The sequence below is a fragment of the Taeniopygia guttata genome, chromosome W (assembly GCF_048771995.1).
Source record: "Taeniopygia guttata chromosome W, bTaeGut7.mat, whole genome shotgun sequence".
Lineage (NCBI taxonomy): Eukaryota > Metazoa > Chordata > Aves > Passeriformes > Estrildidae > Taeniopygia > Taeniopygia guttata.
In genome coordinates, this window is record NC_133064.1 from 9,291,838 (window position 1) to 9,305,221 (window position 13,384).

The following is a 13,384-nucleotide window of genomic DNA, read 5'->3' on the forward strand; positions in this document are numbered from 1 at the left end:
CCTCTTTTATAGTAGCATAGTGGTAGTAGTTTAATAAAGTTTTTTTCTTGTTATTAAGCTTGGGCCTGCTTTGCTCTGTTCTCGATCACATTTCACAGCATTCAGTTGAGAGATTGCATTTTCATGGGGGGCACTGGCATTGTGCCAGTGTCAAACCATGACAGTGGCATTTATGTAGCATATTCCATCCCCAAAGATCTTTGTTAATAGAAACCAGAGTAATTCTGACTTTGGAAGTCTTGGACTAGGAGATTGACCCTGTTTGTATTCCAGGTTATAATCAGCTCTTTGCTGTGACTTCACATTAGATTTAATTTCAGTCTTCTCTGTGACTTGAATTTATTTGGCAGTGTCAAAATATACTGCCTTGTCCTCATTATCATATGCCACTTCCCTATTGCCACATCTAGAGAAAGGAAAAAAGTGTCTGATGTCTGGGTCATTCCACAGAAAATAGCACTTCAGAAAGAGGGAAGGTTGGGAGGCTTCTTGCACTGAAATAAAAGCAATACTAAATTCTCTTTCTTTTCTAATCAGCCTGAACTGCTAAAAGGAAATCCTAGGGAGGGAAGTGAATGATTTAAATATTGAGATCAGACTTACAGAAGAATTTCCCATTTACTTAGCTTGTAAATAAAGTGTCTGATGACTGGTCAAAGTGATTTTTTTTTTACTTTTCTGCTTCCTAGCTCTGCTTCATGTAGGCAATTGGAACATTTAAAGTTCCTCTTTACTATTCCCAGCTGCAGTAAGTCACCCACAAAAAGTATGCTGGCAACATTTAGTGCTTTCCAGTCTATTGCTGGTGATAAGGGGCAATTTGTTGACAGAGCAGAAAATTAAAGGAGATAATTTGCTCTTAGACTGAAAACAGTGCCTGAATTTTGCCTTCAGGAGAGGACCAAGGAATGGAGATTTTCCAGTAATTATTGTAATTCTCTTGGACAGAGTAAATAACAAAATTAGACTATTCTCTGATGGGACTCTTTTCAGTCTTAAGTAGCCTATGGTTTCTCTTCCTTGAGGCATGGTTAAACTCTCCAGGCTATTTTGAGCATTTTCATCAACAAGCACAAAATTCTTCTGTGTAGTTCTGCTTTTACAAACTAAGACAGTGCAGCTGCCAGGACTTGTGAGCTATCTTGTCTCAATGCTGAAGCCTTTTCTTTTCTAAAGACTTGTTAAAGTGCCTGTATTTTAATTCTACAGGCAAAGCTCCCCCAAATCTGCCTCAAGGTGTATCACCCTTGTTGCATAACCAGTATATTGTGGGACCTGGAGGACTTCTGCCTGCCTACCCAGTAAGCAATTTGTTTGTCCTTGATTGATTAAGCCTTGGTGCAAGTGAGCACTCCAGACCTGCTGTTGTCTATGCCCATGCATTTCTGTTGGCATATGTTGCACCGGGAATTCTTGTTCCAAATGCTGAAGAATGTTAAATGTATTCAGTGAGGGTTTACTGTTGATAGTAAACTGTATAAGTGTTGGTACAGACCTGATCTGGCTGCTGTTGTAGGTAAACATGCATGTTGCCATCGTTTTCAGCGTTATCAGGTTTTAGGCCCTTCGAATAAAATTAGATCCATTTAGGTTTGTATTACTGGAGTAGATAGTATTACATAGTAATGCAATTGTAATAGTGCATAGTAATGGTTGAAATGTGCCATATATCCTGTCTGTCATACTTTAATAGATTGCATGTAACTTTTTGGTGTCTGACCAGGATGAACATATTTTTGGTTATCTGTTTTTTGAATCAGAATCTTAATTCCAATACTTCTTCTATATTACACTGAATGCGAGGGGATACCATAGGTTGCTTTGTGGTCTAGTCATCAAATCTTAAATCCTGCTATTTTCAGAAGTAATTATTACATCAAGGAAGGCTGTTGCTCTTACTCCCAATTCTGAATGCCCTGTAGATTTTAAACAATTTGATGAATGATGCGTCTGTGAAAACCATATTAAACATATGACAGTAATATTCTCAGAGGACTGCTGTCACAAGGAAACAACATCAGAGTGAAAAGCCATTTTAAGCTTTGCTCTACTAGCCTTAAAATGCTACAGTGCACCATGACGGCACAATGTGACGTATATCTGTACATCTCTAAAATAGACTGGTCCTAGGTCAAACTGTTTAAACAGAGCCCCAAATTTATCATCATCAGAGAAATGTGTTATAAAATTTTATTTTTTATCTGTCTTTAAGCAGATTTATGGTTATGATGATGTCCAGATGCTTCAATCCAGGCTGCCAATGGTAAGTAAATGGCTTGCTTTATTTAAACAAGTTATCTTCAGTGTTGATCATTTGTGCAACACAATTCATTTGATAGTGACTGAGAGCTTATCTCTATGTTCTATATGCTGGTTTTTTAATCATCCAGTTTTCTAGGTCGTATAAATTGATACAGTGGAATAGTCAATTTACAAATAGAAGCAAATGTGCTGCGCTTTTGAGTTGAGAAAATTTTAATTGTTATAGGGAGAGTATGACATCTTGTCAAAGCTAGTTGAAGTCTGTGTGTCAATGTTTTCTTTTACCAAGAGGTAGGATTGAACAGCAAGTAAACAAATTGGCAGCCAGTAGGTGCATCTGACAGGTTTTGGAGGTGCTCATGTCACCAAAAGTGCGGGAAAAGCGAATAACCTCCAACAACATTTTTAATTTTTGAGAGTCATTACTTTATTCTGGCCAGGATGTACCACAGAAATCCTCTTATCCACACATAGGCTGGATGTGCAGAATCATTCCACGACACACGTTTTTGCAGGATTTTCTCCCAAACTTTATGGTCAAAACTCATAGTGATGCACTGTTTTAAAGTTCACTGGTCCAGAGTTGAGCAGCCCCCAGTTTTCAGTTTCCCATTGGATCTGAATCTCCTGCCTCCGATGTTAATTAGATCTTCATTCTTCGATTTTCTTATCAGTCCTTTCCAGACTAGCTGTCTCCAACTCTGCCAGAGGCGGCATCTGAGAGTAGATGTTCCTAGATGGCCGCTGATGGCCCTTTGTCTTTTGGGCTACTCCCAATGTGTTGATGTGTTGAGTTTGCCAGACCTCACCTGGTGCAACAATGCCCTGGAAAGAAACTTAAAATTCTTCCGGGGCAGAGGCAAACAAAACCCCTTGACTGAAGTTATACAAAAATTTTTAAACTGGTATGTTTTCCAACACTCATAGGTGGAGATCTTTGCATGTGCATCATGGCAACAAATGCAGGTGAGTTGCAGGAGGGAGAGTAAATGAAGTTTTCTTCTTTACCTGGATAGAGAATGTAAATGGCATGAGTCAAGCTAAGAGTTAGAGTCACAGAGTCTCAGCATAGATTGTAGAAAAGTAAATAATTTTGTTTTCAGGAAACTAGGATAAGGATCTTGAAGAGAACATTTGGTTGTATGTTACTGAGAAAAGTCACCAGATTTAATGATTCAGTGTATCTCTAGATGCACAAATGGCGCAACGAGCAGTAATCTGAAAAGTAGTATCACTGGATGAATGCCATAGATAAAGGTTGAAGTCAGAACCAGGTCTTTCATGTTGTGAAAAATGCCAATCACTTGGTTTTTAGTATTTTAAAAGTTTATTAGTAATAAAATAGTTATAAAAATAGTAATAAAATTAGAGTAATAAAAATTTGGACAATGAGGATTAGGACACTACGAGACAATAAAAAGCAAAGAATTACGGACGTCTGGATGTTTTTGGGCACTAAGCTGCCAAAAACATGCCTTGTGAACAAAGGAATAACCTTAAAAGCAATAGCCTGTTGTATATTCATATATCTCATACATGATGCATAAAGTCCTGGCAAATTAAGAATTTTTCTGGTTTTTGTCAACTTCTTCCCCTTAATCCTGGTGGTTCCATAAAGACTGAGAGAAGGTGGAAGAATGTTTGTCTTTTCTGATAAGGAGGCTGTAACTCTTTAGATTTCCTGTTGCCGTTATCTCTGTTTATCTTGATTATCTTATCTCTTTTCTTGAGCTAGTAAAAAATATCTTACTTTGCAGAGTTTCTATTTTAACATTATGTTGTAACCTAAAACTATATTGTTATAAATTAATCAGTCAATTTAATAATTAAAGGATTTTATTAAAATAAATCAAAGTAAAATTGGAAAAACCACAAGCAAATCAGCACCGAGCCAGGCGATTGGTGCTGGATGAACTGGGTCTGGTGCTGGGTGAACTGGGTCTGGACTAATGCAGCACCATACCCTAGCAGTTCACAGGGTACTGATTTACTGATTTCACAGGGTCTTTTTTATACTGTTTCCAGACTTAGTGGGATTCTGGGGGGGGGGGGGGGGGCGGTCCTCCTGTTTCCTTTTGTCCTTTTTCACGTATTCATGCATGTTCTTTTCTTGTGGTGCTTCTAAACAGAGGTTTTCCTGGAATACTCTGATTGCTGAAATCCTGTTAGACGGTAATCCCCTTGAATATCTTGTTCTGGCAACGAATATTCAGCTTATCGTTTAATGCATATTGTCTAGACAGAATATTCCTTCAGAATAACCATCTTTTGAGACAGGAATTCATCCTGTGTATATTGCTCTTTCCCATCACTTGGTTTCATTAAAAAGGATACTGTATTTTTTAGTCCTGAGCATGAATTTTTTCTAAATCATATACTACAATATTTAACACACTACTTAAAAAGGATTAATACAGTATTACAAAATAACCCTCCGTAATACATATAGTATTCAATTTAATATTTGTGAAGAGCCAATAATAAAATACGCATTTCTCACAATGTGGAGTCTGGGAACAGCCAGAGTAAGATAGTCAAAGGTAAATACAGGGATGTCCTAGACAAAACCCTGTCTAGCTGTACAGCCTGAACACCTGTCTCAAACTCAGGCAACTTTATTTTATAACCTAGTAAATAAAGCATGCTGAAAATGCTACTCAAGTGTGTAGACTTCTTAGTGCAGTTATGGCTAGTCTTAGGAGGAGTGGCTGAAGGAGCTGGGGTTGTTTAGCCTGGAGAAAAGGAAGCTCAAGAAAGAATGGAGTTCAAAATAAAGAATTTTTGTAAAGTTTAATAAGGGATAAAAAAAAAAAGAGACAAAAGTCCAGCGCTGAGGTACTCCTAACAAACAGCCAAAGAACACACCAGACAGTGAGGTACATGCATATTCATGTGTTTCATACATTATTCGAACATTCTTGGGAACTTTCTGATGTTTTGGGAACTCCTTTGTTTGGCTTCTTCACATTCCGGCTTATCTGCATGGCATCTTGTATGTCAGGTCAATATATTTTATTTCTTCTTGTGTCTCCATCCTGCTGTTTCACATTCTCTGATAAGGATTTAGTGTGTCCTCCTTAAATTTAACATAAGTTTAACTCTACTTGTCCTCCGTGCTCTGGTTTGTGTCAAGGTTATCTTATCAGTTGAAGGATTCAGTCAAGGGAAAGGGGAACAACATGATCACTTTACACCATTTGTTTGGTTACACAGAGGTATTTTAACACCTAGTGTTCAGCTAAGGCCTATAATATAGCATATTCACCCCACTACTATTTCTATAAACAAGGCAGTACATACCAAAAGTTATAGATTTTGTTATACTGACAAACAGCTAAATAAAGGTATACCTTATGTTGTATCTGGATACTTATGATCAATGCAAAAAATAATATATATAAATGCAAAAGCAAATAGCATATTGCAGTCCTCTTTTTTAACAGTATCTTTTCCCATGGAACAAGGGATAGGACAATAGGAAATGACATCAAGTTGTACCAGTGGAGGTTTAGACTGGATATTGGGAAAAATTTCTTCATGGAAAGGGTTGTCAAATATTGGAACAGGCTGTCCAGGGCAGTGGTTGAGTCTTTTCTGCCTGTAATGAGCTGGTGTTGGTTGTGGTCTGTTTTCCTTTCCCTTGTGTGTTGCCTTTGTTTTCATATTAGCTGATCTTTTCACATTTGGAAGGGTTGTGAAATGTTGTTTGGAAGAACCTGGGCAGCCCCCTTCTGGACCGAGGGCCTTGGGGGGGGGGGGGGGAAGCAGTGGTTGCAGTGGTTGCAGGGGCAGCTTCTGAGGAGGTGGCAGCTTTTGAGGAAGTGGCTCTGGGTGTAGGCACTTGATTGTTGGATATGTTCCTGGATACAGCTACCCCAGCTCCTATGTTTGAAGCTCTTGAGGATAAGAAAGGCTTTTCCTTTGGATATATATATTGCTCCTACTCCTCCTGGATTGGGTCCCTGGCTGTGGTCCCATAAGTGTGTGCCTGTAACAGGAGTATTGTGCTTTCTCTACCTTTTTGCCTGAGATGGCTGGGGAGCAAAGAAGAAAATGCCTCCCATAAGACTGTTTGTAAGCCAAAGTTCTTGCATTTGAAATGTCCTTGAGCCCCTGTGCCCCAAGAGGAGGGATATCCAAGAGTCCTCTGGAGATGAAGCTGAACCAACTTATCTACTTAGAGCTCTAGTAGGAGGAGAAGGAGGTGGTGGTTTCACTTGCTGAAGTTTTAAGGTCCCCTCCAACAGCAAGGATCACATTCTGCTTCTACAAGAGCTATTGTCATATGTGAAAACATGTTCACTCTCCTGTTAAAATTTTAAAAGTTTCATAAAGGACAATAAGAAACAAGGACCATAGAGTAAAGGTTATTACGGCTGGGTCCATCTTGGCACTCTGTTATCTTTGGGGATACCCCTTAAATACCTTTTCCCTTCCATCAGCCTGTTACATATTCATAGACCTTTATGCATAGTAAACTTTTTTCCCAAACTAGTTTACATGATCCAAGAATTGTTTAGCATGACTCCTCATTGGGTCTGCCTTTTTAGAGCATGTGTATTCTTTGGTTAAGGTTTTAGTTCGTTCTTATCACCTCCAATTTTTGGGCCTTGGTCCACACTGTCTTCAGATCGTGAGTGCTGGTAGTTGGCATATCTATAGCAAGTTTCCTCATCCTATATTCATTAGAGGTTATCCCACTGTCATGGTTTGACAGGGAAGTGAATTTTCTCAGGAAGTTGGGGTCAAACCAATCAGTGGTCAGGTTTGGATACTGGCACCTGGAGTGACCACTGAAGGCATGGACACGCCTCTGAGAATACAGGGGGTTAAAAGCAAGAACTCCCAGGAGAACTGTCTCTTTGGTTCTGGTCATCCGAGAGTGCAGACTCTCCCCCGCCCAGCCATGGGCTGGGTGGAGGAGGGGAAGCCATGCGGCCTGGGAGAGGTAGGCCAGGGTGTGAAGGGACTGGAACCAGGCCAGCTCCTGGGGACAGAAGGGTGGAGAAAATCTGAGATGTCGCTGTCACCCCCCCCCTCCCCCCCCCCGCCCCCAACCACCAGAGGGAAAGAGACAGACAGCCTGAAGGCACCTGGAAATTTGCCTGCAGAGGAGAAGGAGAAGGGAGGGAAGGTGGCCAGCCATGGGAGTTGGAGTCCTGGGCCAAAATTTCAGCTGTCCAGGGAGTCCAAGACTTTTAACCCTTTCCTGGGAAATGAAAGCTTTGTGAAATATTACTCCTCGGTTTGAAAGAGAAAAGACAGTCTGGGACCTGAGATGTTAGAAGAAGAAATCCTAGGTAGGGAGAGATGATGGAGTGGCCTTGGCTGGACTTTTCTTGTATAGCCATAGACTGAAACAATTTCTCCTGCAACACAGAGACTGCATTTTTAGGGGGATGAAATGACTTGGGCCAAGAAGAGTGACAGGAGTGGAGTGAATAGAGAAAAGTTGAGGAGGGTGTGGTGGTGCCCTCTGGCTTCAGGAAGAAGAAGATCTCAGTTCTCAAGACCCTCGGCCCCAGAGGATGAGAAAATGGGGGGGGGACTGTTGTCCCAAAAATGCGAAACTGTTGTTCTTTTGGATCTTGGCAAACCATCCTTAAAAGGAAACCCTATGAGCAGTTTCAGTCCATGCACGGTGGTGAGAGCACTGTGACATAGAAATGAGGGTGTCACAATGGCAGATTTTCTCCAGGTGATGCCATGTGTGACATGGAAACATAAGAGGTTGCAATTGTGTTTCCTGGGCGTCTGTGGCACAGGAGAGACTCCTCTCTCCCTTAATGAACTAAGACTTGATTATCTGAAAGGGTGGTAACTTGATAAGGAATCCAGCGTTTTGTGTCACTGTGGTTTGTTGGAGTTTAGGTGGGGTCCTAGGGCGACGTTATGGTGTTTGTATCTCCAATTGTGTGTTCTGTTTATGTTTGATATTATGTTCTGTGCTTTCAGAACTGACTCTGAAAGTGAAGGTTTGTTTTGCCTTGTTATCAGCTAGTTCACCTCCCCCCATGGTCTGCTGTCTAGAAGAGGCTAGTGCTGGCTGGCTTCCTTGCTTGGCCTGCTTGCTTGGCTTGCTTGCTTCTGCTTGCTTGCTTTGCTTGCTTCTGCTTTTGCCTTTGTTTCCTAGTTAGTTTAGCTAAGCAGTCCAATTCTTTCCCTGGACTGTTTCCTTTCCTTTCCTTTTCCTGAATACCATCCAACCTGCTCCAGAATGGGATCTTAAAAACACCAAGCAACACTGAGAGCCTGCGCTTTGTGATCTGCAGCAGACATCCCCAGGGCCGGAGAGCAATCCCCAGCGCCCAGACCTGGGCGACCACTCCCGGGAAAGTCTTTCTGGATTTGTTCATCTCTTCAGAGTGGTGAAAGAGTTTTGTTGTCATCTGGTGTTGGTAATTTTTTTTGGTTCTGGGGAGTGCTTTGTTTGTTGAATAAACAGGTTCTTTTCCACTTCTCTCAGAGAAAATTTTTTTCCCGAACCAGGTGGGTGGGGAGGGGCCATGGGAATTTGTTTTCTGGGGGCTCCTTCCAGAGGGTTTTCCTCAAACTTGCCCTAAACTAGGACAAATATTTTGGTACCCAACTCGTGGCTCGAGAGAGTGGAAAAAACCCTGTTGTAGTCATATTTTTGTTCCAATTACTTTGTGTTGGTATGGGGCAGTTACTGGTTATGTTGTTTGAATTCATAGTGTCTCTTGGGGTGAAGGCTTGCATGTGTCTCTGGTCCCTAGGGATTTTTGAGATCTTAATTGCCATATGGTCCCTACTTTTTTTTTTTTTTTATCCAGGAATAGCTCCGGTATTGTCCCTAATACGTAGGTGTTGAAGTAGAAGGGCACTGACCAGAATATCCATCGGGCTGGGCTTGGGTGTAATGGCTTCCAGGGGGTTTTTAGAGGTGCTGAGGTCTGTTCCTGGAATGTATGGTTCATGGTTATAGTTGTGCCACCAGTTTGTTAGAGGGGAAGTAGGGGAGGAGGCTTTTCAGCCTTTGCTTTCCTTCTTCTCCTCTGGATTTGTTACCTCCCTATTAGGGAATGTTCAGTTTCCCCTGACTGTTAAAGAGACCATCTTCCTGGTGTTTAATCTGGTAAGCTTTCTCTATACAGTCTGCAGTCTCTCTAGAATGAGGGCTGAGATTTCTAGAGGGGCTGATGAGACCTCTGACCCAGGAGTAGACCCAGGTGTGAGAAATCCTGAGTGGTGTGGGAAATGGGAGGATATGGGCCAAATCTTAAAGGAATTTTCTGACCCTATAGCCTGGGACTTTCCATGTGAACAAATTCAGAATCCGGTTAAGGTGGCGAAGTACCTGAAAGAGAAGTGCCATGATAAAACTAAGGAGAAAAAGATCATTGCAGTGAGCTGGGCCCTGGCATATGCTTATCGCAATCTGCTAGATACTGTAGGGTGGCAGACAGAGGAAGGGGGGCAGGGAGATAAATCAGCTGCTATCTTAGTCACTCAGGCTGCAGCCAACACCCCCCGCTTGAAGCTAGCAGCTAAACCAGATTGTAAGCCTCAACCAATGGTTGTTGCTACTAGCATGAGAAGTGGAAAGGGCACAGAAAAGACCGATCAACCAGTGGATGATGACGATAAAGACGATAATGCAGGAAAAGGACCCTCAATGCCTGCTGACATAAAATCAGAAGTCAAAACAACTGGTGCAAGATCAGAGTCCAATATTGAGTCTTTTTCCCTAAAGGACCTTCATGGCCTAAGAAAGGATTACACTTGACAGCCTGATGAGTCTATAATTAGTTGGTTGGTCCGTCTTTGGGATGCTGCAGGCGAGGCTACAATTCTGGATGGTACTGAGGCAAGACATTTGGGATCCCTGTAACATGATCCTGTCATTGATCAAGGAATGATGAGGGGGGCTAACCCTCACAGCCTCTGGTCATGGGTTCTGGAAAGTGTAGCACAAAGATACGTGTGTGCAGATGATCTTTATATGCAGTAGACCCAGTGGAAGACTATAGAACAAGGGATCCAACGTCTGAGACAACTGGCAGTGGCAGAGATTATCTTCTCAGATGAAATAACAACTAGGAATCCAGACTTGGTACCATGTACATCTGTGATGTGGCAAAAACTTGTATGGCTTGGGCCACATGAATACGCTTTTGCTTTAGCAATAATGAAGCAGGATGAGAGGGATGAGACCATGCTCGACATGGCAAAGAAGCTCCGAGCATATGCAGATGCTGTACATGGCCCAACTCATGCCAGAATTGCAGCAGTGGAAACCTGTCTGCAGAATCTAGAAGACAAGATAGAGGAGAATCATAAGAGACTCAGGGAGGAGATAAAGGAGGACGTTCTCCAAATCTCAGCAGTACAGATCAGAGGTTCTGGTATCCAATGCAGACGTTCCTCAGATGGGGAGAGAAGTTACACCCCACGAACTGAGCTGTGGTTCTTCCTGTCCGATTGCGGAGAAAACATGAGGAAATGGGACAGAAAATCTACTGCTGCTCTGGCACAACAGGTGCATGAATTGAAGGAAGGCAAGACTCAGAGAGGAAGTTCCACCAGAAGGAGAGCAGCTCGAGTTGCCCATAGCCAAACTCCCAGGCATGATGGTGATGATGGCATGTCCAATCCCCTTGAAGGAACCTCTAAGACATATGCCCAAGGTAAGAAGGATAAACAGGCTTAGAGGGGCCCTGCCTCTAGCCAGGTAAGAGGCGAAGGAAAACCGTGTTTTCTGGACTGTGTGGATTCCTTGGTCTGGGACATCAGAACCACAAAGATATAAGGCTTTGGTCAATATTGGTGCACAATGCACGTTAATTCCATCGAGACACATAGGGGCAGAATCTGTCTCTATCGCCGGTGTGACAGGTGGATCAGAGGACTTTACCTTGGTGGAAGCTGATGTAAGTCTGACAGGAAATGAGTGGAAGAAAAACCCTATTGTGACTGGCCCAGAGGCCCCATGCATTTTGGGCATAGATTACAAGATCTCAGCTATGTCCCCACCAACCAACAAGAAGGAGACACAAGCTTTCTTAGGCGCCATAGGCTTTTCGAGAATGCATATTCCTGAGTAGAGTCAGATTGTGAGCCCGCTTTACCTGGTCACCCGCACCTGTATTGGTAAACTGAATCACCCTGGGATTTTGGAAGTAATTACAAATTGGCCCGAAGGTGAAAGTTTTGGTGTCACAGATGAAGAAGAAGAACCAGTGACATGGGCTGAAGAAGCTCCACCATACAACCAACTGCCAGCAGAGGAAACGGGCTACGCTCTTTTCACTGATGGTTCTTGTCACATCATAGGGAGGAATCGGAAGTGGAAAGCAGCTGAATGGAGCCCCACACAACGGGTCGCAGAGGCCACTGAAGGAGAAGGTGGATCAAGCCAACTTGGTGAACTCAAAGCCGTTCAACTGGCCCTAGACATTGTAGAAAGGGAGAAGTGGCCAAAGCTCTACCTCTACACTGATTCATGGATGGTAGCCAATGCTCTATGGGGGTGGCTAGAGAGGTGGAAAGAGGCTAACTGGCAGCGTAGAGGAAAAGCAACTTGGGCTGCTGAAGAGTGGAAAGGTATCGCTACCCGGGTAGAGAAGCTACCTGTGAAGGTTCGCCATGTAGATGCCAATGTCCCCAGAAGTAGAGCTAATGAAGAGCAGCAAAACAATCGGCAGGTACATCAGGCTGCAAAGATAGGGGTATCAAAGATAGGCCTCGATTGGGAATACAAGGAAGAGTTGTTCCTAGCACGATGGGCCCGTGATACCTCAGGCCATCAGGGTAGAGATGCCACCTATAAGTGGGCACGAGAACGAGGGGTGGATCTAACCATGGACAGTATTTCTCAGGTGATCGATGACTGTGAGACATGTTGTTCTGGTTTGAAAGCAAAACCAGTGAGAGACTCCAAGTCAGAAATACAATTTATTGGGAAAAGGGGAAAAGACAAAAAATACATGCAATAATACAAAGGGAAAGACTACTGACAAAGTCAGAATACAACCTGGCCAGCGTGCTGGTAGCAGTCCAAATTGGAGTAGCTGCAGTCCTCTTGGGATGGCAGATGTAGTTGCTGTGTCTTCTCGGAGAACCTGTGAAAAGGCTGCCCCTCTGTCTAGAAATCCCCAGTTTTATCCAGGTTGGAATGCCTAGCTCCTCCCCCCTGGGCAGAGCATCTTACAATGGGTCATTATGAGTCACGAGGTGTGTCCTTAATCACCTGCTCCTGTACGGTGTTATCTCCGAGTCATGTGGCAAAGCATTGATGGGGCTAATAACAGCAGATAAGGAAAACTGCCTCAAGGCAACTCCTACTCAGATGGTAAATAGGAAAACGTTCTTTTTTAATTCTTGGACATTATCCACCCCTTTTCCTATTTCCATCTTCATCATGATGAAACCTTACACATAGTTTTCACTTAAGACTAAGTTTCCCTGTGGTACACAACGGGTTTTCCCATCCTTCTGCATTACCCACCAAGTATAACTGGGTCCTTGAGCAAAAACAATCCCACGGATGGGTTTGTCTTTGCCTGGGGTGGGATTAATCCAAACAGTCTTTCCTAAAATACCTTTCATATGTACCACAGGGACTTTATCTCCATCCACTGTGTGCAAGGGTTCAGATTGGGCAGGACCAGCTCAATTGATGGACCCTCGGGTGTTGACTATCCAGGTAGCTTTTGCCAAGTTCAGTTCCCAATTCCTGAAAGTTCCCCCACCGAGTGTTTTAGGGTGGTCTTAAGCAGTCCTTTGCATCGCTCAACTTTCCCAGCAGCTGGAGCATGATAGGGGATATGATATATCCACTCAATCCCATGTTCTCTGGCCCAGGTGTTGATGAGGCCATTCTTGAAATGTGTTCCATTGTCTGACTCAATTCTCTTGGGGTGCCGTGTCTCCACAAGACCTGTTTTTCTAGGCCTAAGATGGTGTTCTGGGCAGTGTCATGAGGCACAGAGTAGGTTTCCAACCATCCTGTGGTTGCTTCCACCATGGTCAGTACATAGTGCTTGCCTTGGCGGGTTTGGGGAAGCGTGATATAGTCAATTTGCCAGGCTTCCCCATACCTGTATTTCAACCATCGCCCACCGTACCACAGAGGCTTCATCCGTTTGGCCTGTTTGATTGC

General features: G+C 43.1%; 1 protein-coding gene across 18 annotated transcripts in view; it reads left to right on the top strand.

The window, feature by feature from the left end:
* Window positions 1–13,384, top strand: part of LOC116806978 (ubiquitin-associated protein 2) — a 171,364-nt gene that overhangs the window by 103,207 nt on the left and 54,773 nt on the right. For 13 of the 18 annotated variants that reach the window (XM_072923059.1, XM_072923061.1, XM_072923069.1 and 10 more), the window contains 3 exons: window positions 1,210–1,301; window positions 2,213–2,263; window positions 3,190–3,228. In XM_072923059.1, the coding sequence (XP_072779160.1) occupies window positions 1,210–1,301; window positions 2,213–2,263; window positions 3,190–3,228 (182 nt within the window). The remainder of the gene's footprint in view (window positions 1–1,209; window positions 1,302–2,212; window positions 2,264–3,189; window positions 3,229–13,384) is intronic. The other 5 variants (XM_072923062.1, XM_072923064.1, XM_072923063.1 and 2 more) reach the window with 3 other exon arrangements.